The sequence below is a fragment of the Acomys minous genome (genome assembly GCF_964271855.1).
Source record: "Acomys minous genome assembly, chromosome: 5".
Classification (NCBI taxonomy): Eukaryota; Metazoa; Chordata; class Mammalia; order Rodentia; family Muridae; genus Acomys; species Acomys minous.
The window spans coordinates 104,329,128-104,352,478 of record NC_140494.1 but is presented as its reverse complement, the minus strand read 5'-3'; the positions used below and the strand labels follow the sequence as shown (position 1 = coordinate 104,352,478).

The following is a 23,351-nucleotide window of genomic DNA, read 5'->3' as shown; positions in this document are numbered from 1 at the left end:
GTTCCAGACTGGGCCCTGGGAAGCTCATTCTAAGGAAAGAACTGGTGGGTTGTGCTAGTTGTAGGAGGTGCTATCCTTGTTCTAGAAAGATCTTGGCACTAGTGCTCTTCCTATGGACAGGCTGAGAGCCCTCCCTGTGGAGATGGGCTGGGAGCTCCAGTCTGGCTTACTAGCTGTGTCAGAGCAAGGGTACCAAGTGATGTATCTGAGGGAAAAGGTCCTATGTGATCTAGGGTGCTGCTCTCAGGACAGCAGCTCCATAGGACACATGTGAGGCACATGACTCGAAGGCCCACACAGATTGCCAGAGTCTGGGCCTTTAGGTGTTATATCTTCCCATCAGTCACTCGGCCATGCCACTTAGGCACCGTGCCATTGAAAATATTCTCACCACATGTACAGATACACGTACAAATGTTGTCCTCAGGTCTGCCCTGCCCTCCCTGTTAGACACGCTGCCCTGTCTCTTCTCTGGTTCATTTTGGTATTTACCAGATTGGACCCCTAATCCAGGCATCTGACTCCCTCTCTAACCCTGTCTGCCCTGGGCTGAGGGCACACACACACACACACACACACACACACACACACACACACACCTGGACCTGTTTCCTCCCTGCGGACTACTTACTACCTGTAACCTAAAGGCAGAGGAGCTGCAGGCGTGGGAGCTGGCTTCCAGCGATGACAACCTTTACCACCCACTTCCTGTGTTGATTGTAATGTGCTTTTGGGTCCTGGTGCCTGAGTGAGCTGTTAGCTTTCATACTGCTGCCTACTGCTGTCTGAAGCTCAGTTTCCACGTCTGTAATGTAGTGATATAATTAGTATACTTAAAAGCTGTTCGGAGGATGAAAAGAAACGAGAGTGTAAAGAATTTAGCTCCGTGTGTGGAACACAGCGCTAAGAAACTGCCCCTGGAGGGCATAGGCGTAGCTTTCCCCTGAGATAGGCAGGAAAGTACAAATCCTTTAAAGAGGAGTCTCTGATTGTGTGGCCTTGTGAGGACTCAGACTTGATGCCTGTGGAGCTGCCTCCTTCAGCCTCCGGCTTCCCAAACCATTCTCACCATAATCACGAGAAGAAGAAAAGAATGAGGAGGAGGAGGAGGAGGAAGAGGAGGGATTGTTTCTCCACCACCACCCCCAGGCCCCAAATATGGCCAGGGACCACGCCAATAACTTCTACACGGGTGTTTTAACAGTTTTATATGAAAAGTGAACATTATGGGCTGGGGAGGTAGGACTGTAACTTGGTAAATGCTGTGAAAATCCTGCTAAGGTTTTCCTTTGGGACTTAGAGGGACCCTACTTTTTCTGAGGTTAATGAGCTGTGCCTCGCTATTTATTGTTCACCATTGAAAAAGACCCATGAGGTCCCTAGCCAGGAAAACAGAACACTCTAGGCTAATAAAAGGCTGAAGCAGAGGGGACCCAGTGGCTCCAGCGACACTCTGAGCCCCTGTGGAACAATTCAATTTTTTTCTGTGCATACAAGTGATTATCTCTAGAGGCTGGGACAAATGAATATGCAATATAAGCCATTAACAGCAAAGCATAATTACTGAGGAAAATCTACCTGAGCTGGGCCTTAAGCAGCCACGCACCCCTAATCCAGACACAAATCTGACTTTGGCAAAGGCACCGCTGGCCACTTCAGTGAGAAGCCTAGGGTATAATCATTCGGCCTTAGGAAAGCTGTCCACAGGGTAGAAATTGGGAATCACACACAGACGGCACATTGAGATATAATTTTGGCTGTTTTATCCAGCTGACTGTAACATAGGTGAGACCTCTGCCTTCGCGTGTTTTAAGTCAAGGACCACAGCATAGGCATTGCCTTCTTGTCTTGGGGAAGGGAAGCTGGTGTGGTCCTACGGGTTTGAAGATCCACAGTGACGTATCAGAAAGCTCCCAGTTACTATAATGACTGCGATCATTGGCTTCCGAGGTTTCAGCTCATCCTCACTGAACTTCGTTGCTTTAGGCTTGTGGCAAAGGAGGCCCATCTGTGTGACATATGCATGGAGAGGGCATCGCTGTAGCCTAAAGCTCCTTCTACTCCACCTCTATTTTTGTTTTGGGTCTGGGCTTGTGAGACAGTGTCTTGCCCTGAACATTCAGGTGGCCCAGAATGGCCCTGAACTCACAGAAATCCTCCTGCCTCAACACTCTATTCTCTGCGTTAAGATTATAGATACATGCTCCTTCACACTCTGATTTAGGCCCTCATTGCTTTATTTATCTACCCATATATCTTATTTATTTTTATTACTATATTAGCTTGCTTCTCTGGTGCTGTGATAAAATGGAGGAAAGGGTTTGTTTGACTTTTGCTTCCATGTCACAATCCATCATCCAAGGAAGCCAGAGCAAGAGCCCGGAGGTAGAAACTGAAATAAAAACCACAGGAGCCGGGCATGGTGGCGCACGCCTGAAATCCCAACACTCGGGAGGCAGAGGCAGGCGGATCACTGTCAGTTCGAGGACAGCCTGGTCTACAAAGCAAGTCTAGAACAGCCAAGGCTACACAGAGAAACCCTGTCTTGAAAAACCAAAACCAACCAAACAAACAAAAAAAAAAAAACTGAAAAAGAAAAGGAAAGGAAGGAAGGAAGAAAGGAAGAGAAAATAATTCCAAGCCTCCATGACATCCCTCTGAGCCCACAACACAGCATGGGAAAAGGACAGTAAATGAAGGAGAGCAATTCCAGACACTCTTATCTCCTCACATTGTCATCACCGTGACCACACCCCATGCTGAGTGCCTACAGTGCACCACACAAGGCATGATTCTTTGCACAGACTTTTATGCAGTCCTCTGTTCATCGCCACACCCACCCCATCACACACCTTCCTAATGTCCAGTTTAGGACCTATTTCCATCACGTCTTCCCCAGCCTCGGAGGTACTTCCATGAAGCAGGATGCTGGGTTTGGCTGTTCTGCCCAGAGTTGTCCTAGCAAGACTTGGCTACACCTAAGGATGGCTTTTTTACTTGTCATCACATCCACAGGCGACAAGCTTCCCTTCATAAAATGTAATGGTGGGTTAGAACCATCAACGTGAAACCCATTAAGCCTTGTCTCAAGAGGAGAAGGAGCCTACAGGAACGGTCATGCGAATTGCATGCTAATTGTTGAGAGTCATGAGCAAGGAAACTCACTTTTCCTTAGCTCGTCCTAGTCAGCCTTTCCCAACCATTGACAGGAAATCACCCAGAGGACAAAGAACAGGCTGAAAAGGTACTCAGAAACCAGTTCTTCAAAAAAACAGTTGACATTAGGATGTGGGCTGGGACACATGAGACTCACAGGCACATGATGCCTGTACTCAGAGGTCACTTGGGAGGCAAGCCACAGGGTCCCTTCTGAAGCCCAGCTAGGACTGCTGGGGATGTCACAAGAGGATACATTTTGACTCAGCGTGAGGAGTTAGCTTCTAATGCTAAACAGTAAACCGTCCTACTTCGAAACATGATCTACCCGCCCTCTCTTCTCTTTATCTTTTTGTGTGAGTCTCACCATCTAAAGCATTTTAGCCTCAAGCTCACAATCCTCCTGCCTCACCCTCCCAAGTGCTCGGGTGACGGGCAGGCATTCACCCTCACATCTGGGGAAACGTGATTTCCTGAAACCCTTGAGTGGTTGTTTGATGAAGATGCAACGGCCTCTGTTCTTGCATTCCCTGTGGGGTGGCAGAGCGGGGAGTGACTGGCTTGTCTCTCAGAGTCCCTTTCCATTCCTAGGAGGAGAGTCCCACGCTTGGGGTTTTTTGAGCAGTGTGCTGATGGTGGCAAGAGCTGGCTTGCGTATGTTGATGAGCTGGAGGAACAAGACCATATGCATCAGGGTTAGAAGAGTGAACAGTGCTTAGCCACCTCTAGACCCAGGAAGCCTGGAGGCAGTGTGCCCCTGAAGGGAACAGCACTAGACGTCCTACAAAGGCAATCCAAGCCAGGTGTGGTGGTGCACGCCTTTAATCCCAGCACTTGGGAGGCAGAGGGGGGCAGATCTCTGTGTGAGTTTGAGGACAGCTTGGTCTACAGAGAGTTCAGGACAGCCAGGCCTCTGTAGCAGGGAAACCCAGTCTCGAGAAAAAAAGAAAAAAAGAGAAAAAAAAAAAGACCCACCCCTTCATCCTGGCCTTCTTCTTCCTTAAGAGCAGTTTCTGGCACTCAAGAGGCAGAGGCAGGCAGATCTCTGCGAGTTCCAGGCCAGCCTGGTCTATAAAGCAAGTCCAGGACAGCCAAAGCTAACACAGAGAAACCCTGTCTCAAAAAAAAAAAAAAAAAAAAAAAAAAAAAAAAAAAAGAGCAGCTTTTGGAGCCAGCAAAATGGCTCAGCAGGTAAAGCCCTTGCTACCAAGCCTGACCACCTGAATTTGATCCCCAGATCCCACATCCCACATTTGTAGGAGAGAACCGACAAGTCATCCCTCTGGCCTCCACAGGTGCTCTCTCTCTCTCTCTCTCTCTCTCTCTCTCTCTCTCTCTCTCTCTCTCTCTCGTTCTCTCTCTCAAATAAATGAAGGAGAGAAGAGAGGGAAAAGACTGCAATAGTCCAGTGGAGCCTAAAAGCCTTCACACTTTAGTCCTGAGAAAGATGTGTTTGTTGATGAAGGGGGCGGTTATAACCCCCCCAGGCTACACTATATATTCTGAGAATATATAAAAGGCGGTGCAGGGAAGGGAGAGGCGATAACTAGGCAGAGCAGAGCAGCAGCACGCCATGTTGGGGGCTATGGTTTAGCTTGGAAGAAGAGGATGATTACAAAGTTGTGGCAAAGGAAAACAGCACATGACACACACACACACACACAACAGTACACCATGTGTAGGTGCCTTTGGGTGTAGTCTTACAGTATTGTGGGGCAAGTCAGGAAATGCACTCCCATAGAAGAAACCCCACCAGGACGAGACCTGGAGGAAAAAAAAATGGACCAATGTCTATTACAGGTCTTCATGAAAGAGGTGGCACTCACGATGGGACAGAGCAGGGGACCTGAGCCTGAAAAACCCCTACCTCAGGAAAGCAGAGGATGATAACTGTGGAGTCATCAGGACCCTTGGGTTCAAGGTATCTGCTGTTGGTATATCACAGGATCCTGGGTAAGTTAGTCTCTGTCTCCGGGCTGCAGGCTCCTCTTGTGTGAAATTGGAGGGGTTGATGGCCTAAGTGGCCCCATGTCCTTTTCTTTTCTTTTTCATTTATTATAATTTGTTCATATTACATCCCTGTTGTTATCCCCTCACTTGTAAATTCCCATTCCCACCCTCCCTCCCTCCCTCATCCACCCTCTTCCGCTCTCCTAGACCTCTGACAGAAGGGGACCTCCTCCCCCACCATATGACCACAGCCTATCAGGTCTCCTCCGGACAGCCTGCATCCCTTTCCTTTGTGTGCCCACAGGGCCAACCCACCAAGAGGAAGTGATCAAATTGGGGGCACCAGAGTTCATGTCAGAGGCAGTCCCTGCTCCCCCCACAACTGTGGAGAACGAGCTGTCCATTGGCTGGATCTGAACACAGGGTCTAGGTTCTGTGCATGTACTGTCCTTGGCTGGTGCCACAGTTTGTGCAGGTCCCCCTGAGTTCAGATCTGGTGGCCTTGACGGTCTCCTCTTGGGGCTACTGACCCCTCTGGTTCTTCCATCCCCGACTCTTCCTTAAAACTCTCAGCCCAGAGTCCAGCAGCGAGTCCCAGCATCTGTCCCGATGCCCCGCTGGCTGGGTGGAGCCTCTCAGAGGACATCTATGTTGGATTAATATCCACTTTAAGTGAGTACATGCCATGTCCCTTTCTAGCCGGGCTGACTACAAGTTTAATTGTGGGTAGAGCACCTTTGCTGGCTTTTTAAAATGTTTGAGTCAAACACGGCTCTGTGGCTGTGTTTATATTGTTCTTTCATTTGGTAATTTCAGTGTGTGTGTGTGTGTGTGTGTGCATGTGTGCGTGCGTGTGCGTGTGTGCGTGCATGTGTGTGTGTGTGTTCTAGTATTATTTAAGGTTGTTCCCTTTGAAAAATTCTAACTTATCTCTTTCAAACTTGAGCTGAGTCGGGCAGTGATGGCGCACACCTTTAATCCCAGCACTCGGGAGGCAGAGGCAGGTGGATTGCTGTGAGTTCTAGGCCAGCCTGGTCTACAAAGCGAGTCCAGGACAGCCAAGGCTACACAGAGAAACCCTGTCTCAAAAAAAACAAAAAACAAAAACAAAACAAAACAGAACAAACTTAAGCTGGAAAGGGAAGGAGGGCGGGTTACTCTTTCCTGGCTGGGCAGAAGGGTAGCCGTAACCGGGTGATGGAGTGCCCTGGTTTGTCTATGGTTGAGGGGTTTCCCAGAGCAGGGGACTTTCTTTTAGTTCTGCGCACAGTGGGTTGGTTGGTCACGCTAGTGATGAAGAAAGTGAGGATCTAGAGGCTGAAGCACTTTTTTTCTTGTCCCTTTCTCTGAAGAGTTTCTCAAGCGTATAGGAATCCCTTGTAGAGATCCAGCGAGCAGAAGCGAGGGGCTACCTTCCCACCAGACCTCTGGCCCAGGTCAGACTGTGACTGCCAGGAAAGACGCTGAAGTGTTTGGCTAGTGATGAATCTGTGGGGGAGTTTCCCTTTTTCTTTAAAAAAGAAAAAAAGAAAGAAAGAAAGAAAGAAAAAGAAAAAGAGAGGGGAAAAAAAAAAAGCAAACCACACACAACAGAAAAGACCCAGTGGAAAAAAAAAAGGTAATGAGTTGAGAGACAAGTGGCAAGCCCTACATGGGCCCCAGGAGACAGTGCTCATCTCATTTGCTTAAATTTGCAGCTGACGCCTGCCACCTCTCCATAGGCACTGGCACACAGCTTCTCAGCATCAGAGAGTGACGGACCAGTCTGGTGACGCAGAACTGCAGCTATGAACTACCCTCTAACACTGGACATGGAGTTCATCACTTACAACTTGGGGGACCTGGTGAGTAGAGACAAGTGGTTGGCTCCCTGTTGCTCGGGTCCTGCTTGGAATTTTGAATACTCTGCTTCAAGGGAAAGGGGATAGCTTGGGAGTCTCTCCCTCCACGGGGATTATAGAACATCGGCAAATACAGGCATGTCTGCACTTTTCGACTCATGTTGTCTACCATATCTGTTGCCCTTAATAGGTACCAAAGGGAGGTGGGAGGCTTAGGATCGGGCTCTGCATCTCCTGCTATATGTCTGGGTACACAGCTCTGCCTCTTGGTTCTTCAATAGGGGAGCTTCTCTTTGTCTCTTCAGGTTAGAATGGCAAAACATATTGGAAGGGTTTCTGTTGTTGGTTGTTGTTGTTGTTGTTGTTGTTGGTTCTTTGAGACAGGGTTTCTCTGTGTAGTCTTAGCTTTCCTGGAACTCACTTGATAGATCAGGCTGGCCTCAAACTCACAGAGATCCACCTGCCTCTGCCTCCCGAGGGCTGGGATAAAAGGCATGCGCCACCACCGCCTGTCTGGAAGTTTTCTTAATGGCAGTGTGGCAGCAAGTGCTAATCAGTCACTGTGCGCTTCAGTGGGAGAATACTCAGGAGTTGGCAGAGTGCTCACCAGGCATGCATGAGCCGGGATTCATCCCCAGCACGTACACACTAAGTATGGAGGTGCATGCCTATAATCCCAGCATGAGAAAGATGGGAGCGAGGGGGGCAGAAGTTCAAGGTCACCCTCGGCTAGCTTAGGATACAAGACACCCTGGCTTGAAAATTTTACATGTGATTGTCCATCTTGCTGTATGATGCTGTATGGTTTTCTCACTGAGGCACAGTGTTCTGTGTTGGATAGGGAAGTTGAGGACCTAATCTTTGCCCTCAGATAGCTGATGAGCTGGACAAGAGGAAACTAAGCCATGGCTGGAAGCTTATAGACAGTGATTTTGTATAGATGAAGGAAGTGCCAGGCCAGATGGAGGCAAGAAAGAGGATCCAGTGGCCAGAGTCATGCAGCCGAGAATGCTAAGATGTATTGCTCCCCAAAGTGTCATGGAGAGTGCTGCAACCTCCCGGAAAGGACTGCCACCTCTAGAGATACGGTATTCTTTGAATAGATTCTTAGATGGGAGTTTTGTGTTTTGTTTTGTTTAAGTGGTCCCGGGCACCTTTCTCTGCCACTGCCCAAGTAGCTCCAGTGAAGCACAGGGGTTCCCTTGGCTTGGCTGCCATCAAAATATAAGGCGGACTTCTTGTTAAGAAAAAAAAAGGGGGGCTGGAGAGATGGCTCAGCGGTTAAGAGCACTGTCTGCTCTTCCAGAGGTCCTGAGTTCAATTCCCAGCAACCACATGGTGGTTCACAACCATCTACAATGAGATCTGGTACCCTCTTCTGGCCTGAAGTAGTTACATGCAGACAGAGCATTGTATACATCATAAATAAATAAATCTTAAAAAAAAAATTAAAGGGACTGGAGAGATGGCTCAGTGGTTAAGAGCACCAACTGCTCTTCTAGAGGTCCTGAGTTCAATCCCCAGCAACCACACGGTGGCTCACAACCATCTATAATGTGATCTGATGTGCACTATATTCATAATAAATAAACAAATCTTTTTTTAAAAAATTAACAATCTCTGAGATTGAGATCTGGAATCCCAGAACTCAAAAGACTCAGGCCAGAGGACTGAGTGTTTGAAGCCAGACTTAAGTTACATAGAGAATCTCTTTCAAGCAAACAAACAAACAAACAAAAATTCAACATGGCAGAAGAAAGCATTAAACCAACCCTGAGGTCCTTCTAAGAGCAGAATCCCCATGAGTGCCCAAGTGGTACCCCCATGATGTCAGGTGAGTCTATTCAGGATCTAGCTAACTGCCCTACAAGGCATCCTGCTCTACTCTCACCCTCATCTCTCCCTCTGGCTGCCTCTGATTTGGTCACTTGGTATCTTCTGCTCTCAAGCTGACCGACAGCTCTGACCCAGTTGGATGCCTTTGTAACCACCTGGAGACCTGGCCGTCCCTGACTTCTGAGAAACCTCAAGAGTTTCCCCTAACTGCACGCCTCACCTCACTGCGTGACCTACTAGAGGCAGGTGATAGTAGCGGGCAGAGGGACGGCAGGGAGTGCTTATGACACGAAGCCAACCTACATTCCCAAGGAGAGAAGCGTGGCGCCTTTTTTTCATGACACATATCAAACCGAAGGCCCTCAGCTACGTGCCTGGACATTGGCCAGGAGCCCAGGAGTTGTAAGATAACCCTGGTCTGGGAGCCCTTCAATCAGGCACATTGTCCTGCCTCCATCCACCTCCCAGGTGCTCTCTTCCAGGGTGGCTGTCACTCTGGAACACAAATCCTCATCTTTCATTCCCCCCCCCCACTTCCAAAAGGCTTTGACCGGCCTTGGCACTCACTCTACCCTACTCTGCCATAGCATAAGCATCCAGGGAACAGCAGAACAGGCAGAACAGTTTAACATTAGCAGCTTCTCAATAAAATGGTGGGTTTCTGGTTTGCTCTGTTTGTTTGTTATCCTGGAATTAGAAACGGAGGCTTCTTGGACTCCTGCCTCTCCCAGGGAGTATTTCCTGCCTTGTGGTCCAGGTGACGTCTTAACAGTTTTCTTGGGAGTCTGGCTGAGCTTCTCCCATTGATTTTATTGCCTGCTCCCTGCTCCTTGCCCTTGATCCAGCTGACTACCGGCCCGCTTTCCCAGATCACTAGGTACGACTCTCCAGCTTTGGGGTCCAAAACAGGAATTTGGGGTCCAAAATCAGGCCATAACCATCCCTTTGTTCCATTTTTAAATGTTTGTACATTTGTTTATTTACAGTGTGTGTGTGTGCGCGCACGTGTGTCAGAGGATAACTTGTGGGATTCGGTTTCTTTCTTCCCAGCGTGTGGGGCCCCAGGGATTTAACTCAGGTTTTCAGGCTTGATGACAAGTCTTTTTTTTGGGGGGGGGGCGGCTTTTAGAGGCAAGGTGGACCTGAGTGAACCAGAAGGAGATTCTGCCTAGGAGAACCATCATGAATTGTTTCATTTCACATGTCAAGCCAGACGTCCTCAGCTGGGCATGTCTAGAACCCGGGGCTTGGTTGGGCACCCACACAAGTTAGTTATGCAGTAACTCTCCAGCCCTCAGGAGGTGAAGTTTAATTTCCCTGACTCTTCCATAAAGATGATCACTACAAGCTGTGGACTCCGGGTGATGGACTCAGTGTCACAGATTCTGTCCACACACAACGGTCTCAGTCTACCACGGGGGTGAAAAGGAGGAACTGAAACTTGCTCAGGCTGTTTCTGGGTTTTACCTGGGAGGAGGGAAGGGTCCTCCCCGTTGTAACCACGTGAAAAGTCCCACAGAAGCCCAAGTAGAGGAAGCCTCAACTGAGGGTGTCCGGAGGGATCAGATCGAAACCTGAGGCGTCGAGTTATATTAGGGGGAATCTAGGTCCTGTCATTCGGATCACAGAAACCACATTTTCATTTGTCTGTTTTTGTTTTTTGAGACAGGGTTTCTCTGTGTTAGCCTTGGCTGTCCTAGACTCACTTTGTAGACCAGGCTGGCCTCGAACTCACAGCGATCCTCCTGCCTCTGCCTCCCCAGTGCTGGGATTAAAGGCGTGGGCCACCACCTCCCGGTTTAGGAACACGCTCCTTTCTAAGAGGCGCAGTTGGCCCGATCCTGTTCCTTCAGGAGATACATAAAAAGCAACCACGGCGAGGCCAGCCTGGTCTACAAAGCGAGTCCAGGGCAGCCATGGCTAACACAGAGAGACCCTGTCTTGAAACCACCCCCTCCCAAAAAAAAAAAGGCAACCACGGGTTTGGGATACAGAGTTTTCTTTTGGGAATGAGAGACAAAAATAGTTCAAATCTACCTTATCCAAGGATAGCCAGCAAGATGGTTCAGTGGATAAATGTGTTGGCTGCCAAGCCTGAGGCCCTGTATTCAGTCCTGTGTCTCATATGGTGAAAAGAGAGAGAAAACTCCCCAAGCTGTTCTCTAACTTCTTTAAATGTGCACACACAGATAAACAAAATAATTTTTTATATTTAAAGCAAGTGCTAGCTCAGAAGGTGGTTTTAAGAGGCTGCTGGGAGAGGCACGTACCTTGACTATGTAACCCTGTCTTCACAGCATTGGCAGACACTGGCTCACAAGGTGAACTCACTTTACACCTAAAGATGTGGCAAAGAGGTAGAGGGTGGTGAGTGTCTCCTGGAGCCAAGCACGAGGGCAAGGATCTAAGCAGTCAAGCGGCTGGAGCAGGAGGGTCATAATGTTCAAGACTAGCTTGAGTGCAAGGCTAGCCTGGGCTACACAGTGATCTCCTGTCTCAAAAAAACTTACAACTGGGGCTGGAGAGATAACTCAGTGATTAAGAGCATTTTCTATTTTTCAAAGTTTGGTTTCCAACACCTACATCCAGTCTGATGACCTCTTCTAGCCCCCAAGAAAACACACACACACACACACACACACACACACACACACACACAAAATAAAAAGAAATCTTTTGGAAAAAAAATACTGGAAAAAAAAAACCCAAAGGGGGGCTAGAGAGATGGCTCAGAGGTTAAGAGCACTGTCTGTTCTTCCAAAGGTCCTGAGTTTTAATTCCCAGCAACCACATGATGGCTCACAATCATCTATAATGTGATCCGATGCCCTCTTCTGGCTTGTAGTGTACATGCAGGCAGAACACTGTATACATAATAAATAAATCTTTAGGGGGAAAAAAAAAAGCACTACATAAGCCTAATGGTCAAAACCCTCTGACAGAGGTGGAAGAGGACCTGGCAGGCTTGCTCCTTTGGGGAAAAAAAAATACATAGAGCCTATGGCAAACAAAATCCTGAATTGTGTTTGGAGAGTGGGAGGTGGCCTCTGAAGGAAAAGTGTGTTGACAGGAGCCCCATAACCCAGTCTCAATTCCTACAAACCATGCCCCTGTGAGCTACTGAAGGCTGAAATGAGAGCTACCCTGCCCACCCCACTCCCAGAAATACTCACACAGGGTTAACTCCCACAAAAAAATAAGGCATAATCTCAGCAGAGCCTGGGAAAACAGGCCTGCAATCCCAGCTACTCAGAAGGCTAAGGTAGGAGGATCAAAAAATTCAAGACATTGGCTACAGAGATAGCCTGGGCAACTAGTGACATGACACTGTCTTTAAAAAAACAAGTTAAGCCGGGTGTGGTGGCACACACCTTTAATCCCAGCACTTCGGAGGCAGAGGCAGGTGGATCGATGTGAGTTCAAGGCCAGCCTGGTCTACAGAGTGCATTCCAAGACAGCCAGGGCTATGCAGATAAACCTTGTCTTGAAAAAACAAAACAAAAGTCAGGAGCTATGTAAAGTACTTGCTGTGAAAGTGTGAAAACCTAAGTTCAGATACAAGAGAATCTCTGCAGGGCTCAGCAGTTAAAGGCATCTGACGTTCTTCCAGAGAAGCCGGGTTCAGTTCCCAGGCCCCACATGGTATTCACAGCCATATATAACTCCAGTTCCATGGGATCCAGCATTCTCTCTGGCACCTGCAAGTTCCATGCATGTGGGCACAAACATACATGCAAGCAAAACACCTATATACATAAAGGGAAAATAAATATGTTATTTTTAACAAGGGGGGAGGTGGGATTCCTGGCACTTACTGGCCAGCAAGTCTAGCCATCAGTGAGCTCCAGGTTCTGTGACCTTGTCTCAAAAGATAAGATGGAGAATAATGGAGAAAGGCACTGGATAGCTACCTCTGGCCTACACACACACACACACACACACACACACACACTCACAAACACACACACACATACATACTCACAAACACACACACACAGTCATACATCCACAGCACATATCCACACTCACAAACATACAATCACACATGCGCACACACACACCATATATACACACACTTACAAACACACAATCACACATTCACACTCACAAGCACACACACACACACACACACACAATCATACACCCACAGCACATATACACACAAACACACATTCACACATACACACTCACACATAGTCACAAAAGAGCAAGTGGAAAGGGGGCCAAGGGACGACGGCTGGAGATGTAGCTCAGTGGTAGGGCACTCACCTATCTAGTGATATTTCAAGGACAGCACACCGCAGGCCTTGGAGTGCTAGGCCGGGTCCTGAGAGAACAGGGACCAGGCAGCAAGCCCTGCAGGCTCCTCCGAGCTGGGAGTTCAGATCAGCCCTTGGCATTCACTGCTTGTAGAACAGGCTAAAGAAGCCAGGGCTGTTGGTGGGAGGAGAAGAAAGACAGCACCAAGAAGTAGCTCAACTCTGGGCAGCGCAGGGCGTGGCAGATGACCAGAGCATTGGTGAGCAGCAGAGTGGGGAGAGGCAGGTTCCAGCCTCGCCTGAAGCAGGAGCCTGTTCCCTTGTACTTGAGCTCAAAGATGTCCCCTTGCTGGACAGTTGTGCCTGTTAGAATGTTGCCCCTTCATTGGCTGGAGCCACTTGGTAGGCTCTGCCCGTTTCTCCTGGTCTATACCTGAGGCTCACATCAGAGCCCAGCCCTCACCTCCTAAGCCAAGGCCCTTCCTTGCTAGTCCTTGAAGAAAATTCTCATAGGGTTCAGGCTTCTTTTTTCTATTTCCTACAGTAACCTGCTGAAGCCTTTGCTCACCTCGTCCAGAGGAAAACAATGATGCCTAAAGTCACAAGTCTTTCTTCTCATGACCCATTGCCTAAGGGGTGTGTGTGTGTGTGTGTGTGTGTGTGTGTGTTCTGTATGTTGAGTCTAAGTATGCTGACTAGGCTGGTTTCAAACTCATGAGTTCAAATGTTTTTTCTGACTCAGCCTCCCCTCTAACAGAAGCTGCAGGCTAAACCCCACTCCAGGTGTCTCACTTGACCCCGGAAATAATTCCACCTGGTGAGTTTGAGTCCCTGCTGTCGTGTCCGCTTATGGAGGACTCTGCATCATCAAAGTGTTCGCCGGTCAAGCCCCACCCAAAGCAGGCTTGAGTGCTAGAAGAAAATCCAGGCTAGATCCTTGAGGAATGTTCTGTAAGCAGCTCGCAGAGAAATCCAGTCAGCAGACCCTAGCAGGACTGCCTGCTAGCCAGCTCGAGGCAACAAAGCAGCTTCGTCCTCTGGAAAAAAACACATGGCGCTTAGAGTCTTTGCTTGTCCAGGGAGGGGCCCGGAGGCTTGTGTAGAGGGAAGGCCTCTCTGTGGACCCCATCATGGGAGGAGCGCTTTGCATCTCTTTACCTCTTCCCGCCATCCTCCTGCCTCAGAGCTCACAGTGTTCCTCTAACTACATTCCTAGCTCAAGCCTGGCTTGGTTCCAGGCGTTGTATTTTCTCACGGGACTTAAGTCCCTATAGCTTGCTTGTTTGTGCTGTGTTTGGGTGCCTGCCTGTGCAGCGTGGTGGTGTGGTCCCACCTGGGCACGGACCTATGTCTCTATAGTGGGGGTACACATGAGTCTGCTGTTTTTTATAGTAAAAGATGGAGGAGCCATTCATCCCACCGCTGGCACTGTGCTTCTCCCTAGCGCATCAGTTAGGCCAGCTCCCTCTGACAGCAGGTGTCCCACCGTGCTCTAGATAGCAGGTTCCTCATCTTTCCACCAGGCCAGAGCCGAACTTACCTTTTTTATTCTCTCCATGGTTTGAGGGAGAGCCCAGGCACCTGTGCGTGGGAAGTGGCTTTAACACTCTTGAGCTCCAAAACATCTGTTTGACACCTCCTGTTGACGGGTACCAAGCTAGCTTCCTCCCATCTTCCCCGCCTCTGGGGTTTTTGCCAAAACAATACCTCTTGGCGTGGAGGAAGAGACAGAGCCTCACCCCCTTACCTGGCCCTGTGGAGATGCCCCCACTGACTGGATGTTAACCAGACAGGCTCGTCAGCCTATATGAGCCGTTATGATGGACCTGTGGGCCAGACAGGGCGGCTACACTCACACGCTTTCGTCACATCTCCACCATTTGTCTGATGCCTGCGCTCTGTACGTGGGACAGCTCTCCCCAGTGTCCCCTCCACCTCCTACTGCAGAGTCTCACTCAAATGGCTGCATTCAGCTATTCTATTGGAAACAGCTCCCTCCAGGGACTGAGAACCCCAGTAGGCCTCCAAGGCAGGATTTACAGAAAGATGCAAAGATAGGAATCTCCGCTGAGGCCCCAGGCAGCCTGGAATTCCAAGCAGAAGGGCTAAGAAGAACGTAGGGGGGGGAAAGTGGGGTTGACGTGGGCCTTTGAAGGAAGGTAGAAGTTTAGAGGGGCAGACTTGAAGAAAGGAAGAGCTGGAGCGAAGGTGACAGGAAGCTTGCCTGGGTGGCTGGAGCAAAGGTGACAGGAAGCTTGCCTGGGTGGCTGGAGCAAAGGTGACAGGAAGCTTGCCCGGGTGGGTGGAGCAAAGGTGACAGGAAGCTTGCCAGGGTGGGTGGCTGGGAACCTGGCAGCGGGTAGAACACATACCTGAGGCAAAGAGTGCCCATGCAGTAAAGTCGTAGGAAAGCTTTGACACATCAAAAGAGTATACATTTTGAATAAATTTGTTTATTTTTATTTTTGCCGAGCTGAGTCTCAGACTCAGGGTGAGCCCTGTATATGCTAGGCAAGCATCCTACCTCAAGCCCACATTAGAGGAAATGTAAAGGCCTTCTCTCTGGGGCATTGAGACCCCTGTCCCACAGGTCTATTGTTTTCAAATGAGTGTAGGATCATTTTATCACACACGCTCTGTTTTTGTACATGCTAGGCAAGGGCTCTACCACAGACATTTCATCCTTTTTTTTTTTTTTTTTTTTTTTACTTGTTTGTTACAGGGACCATGCGGTACAGGCTAGCCTTGCCCTGATCTTCTGTCCTCTCCGTGCTAGGATAACAAGCATGTGCCATCAACCCTAGCCAATGTCTATATTTTGTTTGTTTGTTTGTTTGTTTTGCCATGAATCAAAGGTGAAGAACTCTGCCTTAAAGGCAAGGAGAGGAGCTGGAAGCAGGGACTCCTGCAGCCTGGGCCTCGTGCTGTATGGCTGCCCTGTTGTTGGTTCTGAAATTGAGCCTTGTGTGTTAGAAGTCTTTCCCTAAGAGGACAGAAACACTACAAACTTTATACTTTATTTCCTTCCACGTGTTCCATTCTTCTGTATGAAGCTTGACTTCTCCCATTTTTTCTGCTGATAGACATTGTCACACAAATGGCTTTTTCTTTTTTAAATTATGCTCTGCTTTTTTTTTTTTTTTTTTTTTTTTTGAGACAGGGTTTCTCTGTGTTATCTTGGCTGTCCTGGACTCACTTTGTAGGCCAGGCTGGCCTTGAACTCACAGCGATCTGCCTACCTCTGCCTCCCAAGTGCTGGGATTAAAGGCATGCGCCACCACGTCCAGCCTTCAAAAATGGCTTTTTATAAATGGTTTTACTATTGCATATGAAATCAGAAAACAAAGCTGGGCGATGGTGGTGCACACCTTTAATCCCAGCACTCAGAAGGCAGAAGCAGGTGGATCTCTGCAAGTTCAAGGACAGCCTGGTCTACAAAGTGAGCCCAGGACAGCCAAGGCTACACAGAGAAACCCTGGGGAGGTTGGGGAGAGAAAGAAAGAAAAGAAGACAAGCCGGGTGTGGTGGCGCACGCCTTTAGTCCCAGCACTCGGGAGGCAGAGGCAGGTGGATCACTGTAAGTTCGAGGCCAGCCTGGTCTACAAAGTGAGTCCAGGACAGCCAAGGCTACACAGAGAGACCCTGTCTCAAAAAACCAAAAAAATAAAAAATAAATAAAAAAAGAAAGAAAAGAAGACTAAGACACCTAATTTTTACTAGTAATGGGGAACCACTAATGGACTCTAAGCAGAACATTACTACTGTAGTGTAAAAGGAACTTTTATTCTCCTGTTCAGTTGTTGTCTCTGGCCGGGCATGGTGGTGCATGCCCTTAATCCCAGCACTCGGGAGGCAGTTGCAGGAGGATCAATGTGAGTTCAAGGCCAGCCTGGTCTATAACTCAAGTCCAGGACAGTCAAGGCTACAGAGAGAAACCCTGTCTCAGAAACAACAAAAATTGTTGTCTCTGTGGCTAACTGCCTCCTTCTGCTAACCGAGGCCTAATCCTGGAAGCTGCCAGCCTCCATTCAATCTAACCTAGGCCTAGAGTGTTTTCAGCCTCTGAGACTTACTGCTTAATAAGCTCACCCTTTCTTTCTCTCTGAGCACTGAGCAGGCTGATTCAACTCAGCTGTTCTGGCTGAAACTCTTTTCCCAGCTGATTTATTTAATCTGGCTTCTCTCTCGGCCTGGAATTGCTCTGCTTGGCCTCAAACTAACTCAGCAGTCTGCTCTAATCTTCTTCTCATTTTCTCACTCATTCTGTCTTCACCTGGGTTTTCTCTCTCTCTCTCTCTCTCTCTGCAACCCAACTATTACTGTCCTGATAAAACTGTCTCCTCTCTTTGTAAAACTGCCTCTTTTTGTTTTGCTTCCAGACAGGGTTTCTCTGTGTAGTCCTGGCTGTCCTGGACTTACTTTGTAGGCCAGGCTGGTCTTGAACTCACAGAGATCCGCCTAAAATCACCTCTTTCTTTCTTTCTTTCTTTTTTTTTTTTTTTTTTTGAGACAGGGTCTCTCTGTGTAGCCTTGGCTGTCCTGGAGTCACTTTGTAGACCAGGCTGGTCTCACAGCAATCCACCTGCCTCTGCCTCCTAAGTGCTCGGATTACAGGCGTGAGCCACCACACCTGGCTTCTACAACTGCCTCTTAAGTAGCTTGCCTTTCCTCTCTCTTGTGAGAGTTGGGCGTATTCTATTCTGTCAAATCTTCTCAGATTTTTTCATGATTTCTGCCACCCAGTTAAACATCACTTTCCAACCTGAGTTCTTCCTTCTACAAATAACTTTATCTTCATTTAAGATTAAAAAGCATGTACCACCAGGCCTGGCCCTATGCTTTTCTTTACCTAAAACTTGCTTTATACCAGGCTGGCCTTGAACTCAGATCTCCTGGATTAAAGGCATATTTGTATTCCAGCCAGATCACACATACCTAGAAGGTCTTTGGATGTGATCTCTTGCCAGAACAGCCATGTTCTGAATTAACATTTCTGTACACACTATAGGATCTGTGTAGGTTTTTGGGTGTGTGTTTTTGAGACAGAGTCTGGCTATATTGACAGCAGAACTCAAATTATGAGTTTAAGCCATCTTCCCACTTCAGGCTTTTGAGTAGTGCCTGGCCGGGATTTGCGTATGAGAAAACTCACCTGTCCACTGGGTAGAAAGTGGACAAGAATGGAAAAGGTAGTAAGGAAAGGACCTGTGGGCCTGCAGTGATGGCTCCATGGTTAAGAGCACTCGCTATGCTTTCAGAGAACTAGGGTTCCATTCCCGGACACCCACATGGTGACTCACACCGTCTATAACTCCAGTCCAGGGGAGCCAATGCCTTCTTCCGACCACCATGGGCACCAGGCACATACATAGCATACGTACATACATGGGTTTTGGAGACAGGGTTTCTCTGTGTAGTCCTGGCTATCCTGGACTCTCTTTGTAGACCAGGCTAGCCTCTAACTCACAGTGATCCACCTGCTTCTGCCTCCTGAGTGCTGGAATTAAAGGCCTGTGCCACCACATCAGGCTTAATAAAAATATTTTGCTGTTGGTGTTTTTTTTTTTTTTAAGGCAGGGTTTCTCTGTGTAGCCTCGGCTATCCTGGACTCGCTTTGTAACACACAGCGATCTGCTTGCCTCTGCCTCCCGAGTGCTGGCATTAAAGGTCATCATGCCCGGCTTTAATAAAAAATATTTTTACCTAAATGTTTTTCAAGGAAAGAAAAGGACTGAGAGAGAATACAGAATAAAGGGCAGGACTGCAGCGATGGCAGAAGAAGGTGACAAGGGAGAAGTAGTAGATAGTGTCACCATTGTACCATGTGTCCCCATTCCTTCTTTAAGAGCCAACCACTCCAGGGACCAAAAGACCAAGATGTGGAATCGGTTTACCCACCCGTGGAAGTGAGTGTGTGAGGCTACAGCTAGCCTGCCTGGGCGGCAAGAAAGATTCAGGGTAACAGAGAACCAGGCGCCGCTTGCGGGGGACTCTCACTCTTCTGAAAGAGGTTCAGCATGAGATTGCGCAGAGGGGACAGAACACCCCACTGTCGCTTGCCTCCCTGGGGCCCATCATTTATACCAGTGCCTTTTGAACCCATAGGCAGTAGGGTGTAATTGGTTTTGTATTGCTCAAGGAGGAGGCTGACCAGGGGAGGACAGGAAGAACAGAGCTGGGAGCTGAGGAAGAGCAGGTGCAGGGCAGCTGTGAGTGAAAGGTATGAAAACAGGCACCCGTCTTCCTCTGTGGTTAGCAGGCAAACAACCAGAGAGCTGGGTAATAGAGGGCATCGACAGAGGGGGAGGAGGATGCGGAGGCAGGAACTTCCGGAGATATAACAGGCACACGCGCGCGTGTGCGCGCGCGCGCGCACACACACACACACACACACACACATACAAACACACACCTTCTTTTCCACTCAGAACAGAGCTCCCTTCCCTGTGCCTGGTCTCCCTGTGTGTGTGACTCATATTTGCCCCTGTCGTGAGGTTCCTGTGACTGGGGAGTTTGCTGTCTGGTTGGGAAGTAACCGGAAACTCAGTCTCTGCCCCTTTCCCAGCAGTCTTTGGAGGGAAGGTTGGGCATTGTCGCTCAGTGGTAGTGGTATCGACTGACTCTGGAGACAGGCAAATGTGCCTTTAAGCAAACCTCCTCTTTGAACAAGTCACGCTTGTAAAATAGGAGTAAGATGACATGCCTCACGCGCGCCTGTGGGTTAAACCAGACGGGAGGCCGTTTCCTCAATTTCAGCAATAATCAAGACAAGAAGAGGGGGACAAATTAAGAGGAAGTAAGCAAGCCACATCAGCACCCAACCATGCACTGCCTCCAGCAGGATCTTAGGTTCAGTCCCCACTGTCCTTTCAGAGTTGGAATACTGGCTTCTTGTTTCACTCAGGCCCCACCCCCAAATGTCAGTACTGACTACACTCCCTAAGCCTGCAGCCGTCCACACCTAAAAACACATAGACGTGAGATAAGTCACCATCACCCTGGTCCCCACCACTGTACTGGCCCCTTTTGTATACAAAATATCCTGAAGTTTCAGGCCAGGGGTATGGCTCAGTGGCAAAACACTTACTTAACATTCACACAGCACTTCCCTCCCCCACCCCCCAAGGTCCATCTCCAGCACTGCTGGAAATTAAAAATCAAGAATTAAATTTAAGGAACAGGGCATGGGGGCTAGAGAGATGACTCAGAGGCTAAGAGCACTGGCTGCTCTTCCAGAGTTCAATTCCCAGCACCCACATGGTGGCTCACAACCATCTATAATGAGATCTGGTGTCCTCTTCTGGCCTGCAGGTGTAAGTGCAGGCAAAATTCTATATGCATAATGCATAAATAAACTTTTTTAAAAATAGGAAAAAAGAAACAAGGCATGGGGGCACACACTTTTAATCCCAGAACTCAGCAGGCAGGACCACTCAAATGCAAGGCCAGCCTGGTCTGCACAGGAAATTCTAGGCTAGCCAGGGCTATATAGGGAGAGTATGTCTAAAATAAATAAATGGAAGGAAAGAAAAAGAAGGAAGGAAAAGATGACGTGAAATTTGTTGAAGGACACACTAAGAGGAAATGTAGAATAGTGCAGACAAAAACCGGGCATGGTGGCGCATGCCTTTCATCCCAGCGCTCGGGAGGCAGAGGCAGAAGCAGATCTCTGTGAGTTCAAGGCCAGCCTGGTCTACAAAGTGAGTCCAGGACAGCCAAGGCTACACAGAGAAACCTTGTCTCGAAAAACAAAAAAAAAAAAAAAAAAAAAAAAGAGAGAGAGAGAGAGAGAGAAGATAGAGCTGTCATTCTTATTTTTCTTTCTGTTTGTCTTTACAGTACAAGGAATTGTCTATCTTCGGTAACAGCACGGAGATCCCCGAACAAGACAGTCATTTCTGCCCGACAGAGGAGGGGCCCCTGCTGACCTCCTTCAAAGCGGTGTTCATGCCTGTGGCCTACAGCCTCATCTTCCTCCTGGGTGTGACGGGAAACATCCTGGTACTTGTGATCCTGGAGAGGCACCGGCACACCCGGAGCTCAACCGAGACCTTCCTGTTCCACCTCGCAGTGGCTGACCTTCTTTTGGTCTTGATCCTGCCGTTTTCAGTGGCCGAGGGCTCTGTGGGCTGGGTCCTAGGGACCGTCCTCTGCAAAACTGTGATCGCTCTACACAAGGTCAATTTCTACTGTAGCAGCCTGCTGTTGGCCTGCATAGCTGTAGACCGTTACCTGGCCATCGTCCACGCTGTCCATGCCTACCGCCACCGTCGCCTCCTTTCCATCCACATCACGTGCACGACCATTTGGCTGGCCGGCTTCCTGTTCGCCTTACCAGAACTCCTCTTTGCCAAGGTTGGCCCACCACGTAATGACAGCCTACCACAGTGCACCTTCTCCCAAGAAAATGAAGCCGAAACTAAAGCCTGGTTTACTTCACGTTTCCTCTACCATTTGGGGGGATTTCTACTACCAATGCTTGTGATGGTCTGGTGTTACGTGGGGGTGGTCCACAGACTATGCCAGGCCCAGCGGCGCCCTCAGCGGCAGAAGGCAGTCAGGGTGGCCATCTTAGTGACAAGTATTTTCTTTCTCTGCTGGTCACCCTACCACATTGTCATTTTCCTAGACACCCTGAAGAGGCTGAAGGCTGTGGACAACAGCTGTGAGCAGCAGGGCTATCTCTCTGTGGCCATCACCGTGTGTGAATTCCTGGGCCTGGCCCACTGCTGTCTCAACCCCATGCTTTACACCTTCGCTGGCGTGAAGTTCCGCAGTGACCTGTCCCGGCTTCTGACCAAGCTGGGCTGTGCTGGCCCCGCCTCTCTTTGCCATCTCTTTCCCAGCCAGCGCAAGAGCAGTCTCTCCGAGTCGGAGAACGCCACCTCTCTCACCACCTTCTAGATCCCAGAACCTTCGCATCCCCCTCTTTGCTTCTGTTTCCCCTGGGAGCGTAGGGTGATGCCTGAAGCCCTTCCAACATGACCTAGGGTTCTAGGAGCTATGAGGCCAGTGTCCCCAGAGGGGACAGCCGGATGAACATTTTCCAGAATGCCCCGGAAGCTCTTCTGCCAGCCCTCAGCCTTGACTAGAGGCCCAGGAGGGGACAGCAGCCCCAAGGCAAAGCAAGGGTTGACCAGACCACCTGTGTCACCTTGGACTAAGGACTCTGAGAACCTCCCATCCTAACCAGACAAAATTAAGAATCGGCTTTACTTCTTCCCTGGCCATAGGGAAAACCATCTATGCCTGTGGCCTGCAGTCTCATCTTCCTCCTGTTTAGAAGCCCCAGAATCTCCTTCCAGAATGCACTCTGTCACCTTAAAGGCTGCTGACTGCCACAGCTACCCACCGTTCCTACACCACTGATGAGTAGCCAGCTGGCCGCAGAGTTATGGTGTAGTGGAAGTTCTGGTTTCTTTAAAAACTCGGTTATGTTATATAAACATGTTTTTATTTTAATCCCAAGTGTAGGATGTGGGACTGCCTTAGTTTATCCACAGCTGATAACAGTCTTGCTTGGGGTGTGGTGTTGCAGGCTATTTGATCTCAATGTGATCCATGAGATTGTGAACTGTAAAAACTTGTTGAAGGCTGGAGAGATAGATGGCTCAGTGGTTAAGAGCACTGGCTACTCTTCCAAAGATCCTGAGTTCAATTTCCCAGCTACCACATGGTGGCTCATAACTATCTATAATGAGATCTGATGCTCTCTTCTGGCCTACAGGCATACATGCAGGTAGAATACTGTATAAATAATAAATTTTTAAAAAATCTGTTGTTGATCCCATTATGATCCCTGAGATTGAACTGTAAATCCCTGTTTCCTGTGGTTGAGCCCTAACACACTTTTAATCCAAGAACTTTCTGTTTATTGTAAACAGGTGATACAGGTGATTAAGGTGAGGTTCAGACAGCCTTAAACACACCTTTTTTGTTTTGTCTTGTTTTTCGAGACAGGGTTTCTCTGTGTAGCCTAGGCTGTCCTGGACTTGTTTTGTAGACCAGGCTGGCCCGAAGTCACAGTGACCCGCCTGAATCTGCTGGGATTTAAAGGTGTGTGCCAGCACACCCGGCCTTACACACACCTTTAATCCAAGAGCTCTATACACAGGATTTAATAAAGAGGCAGAGCAAGAAACCAGCTGACAGGGATTAAAGAATAGGAGGAACTTTGCGTTGAGGGGTATTTAAGACAGCTGCAGAAGTAGAATGGGTCTTCGGTGCTTTTATCTCCTGGACTTTACTTTTGGGATTTTAGCTCCTCCGCTTCTTGGCCTTTGGCTTTTTTGGGCCTTGAGCTAGCGAG

At 48.7% G+C, this 23,351-nt stretch overlaps 1 protein-coding gene across 2 annotated transcripts; it reads left to right on the top strand.

Moving 5' to 3' along the window:
* The first annotated feature begins 6,846 nt into the window (after window positions 1–6,846).
* CXCR5 (C-X-C motif chemokine receptor 5) lies at window positions 6,847–22,789 on the top strand. Of its 2 annotated transcripts, none has more exons than XM_084781149.1 (2): window positions 6,847–6,950; window positions 20,882–22,789. In XM_084781149.1, the coding sequence occupies exons 1-2, from the start codon at window positions 6,894–6,896 to the stop codon at window positions 21,944–21,946; spliced, it is 1,122 nt and encodes a 373-aa protein (XP_084637275.1). In that variant the 5' UTR covers window positions 6,847–6,893; the 3' UTR covers window positions 21,947–22,789. The 2 variants fall into 2 exon arrangements, with proteins under 2 accessions (XP_084637275.1, XP_084637276.1); XM_084781150.1 differs by lacking the exon at window positions 6,847–6,950 and adding an exon at window positions 19,214–19,262.
* The last annotated feature ends 562 nt before the right edge of the window (window positions 22,790–23,351 follow it).

Coding starts and splice junctions, on each gene's coding strand:
- CXCR5 (XM_084781149.1), top strand. CDS start 6,894: ATGAACTACCCTCTAACACTGGACATGGAGTTCATCACTTACAACTTG. Junction 6,951..20,881: donor CTTACAACTTGGGGGACCTG/GTGAGTAGAGAC, acceptor TTGTCTTTACAG/TACAAGGAATTGTCTATCTT.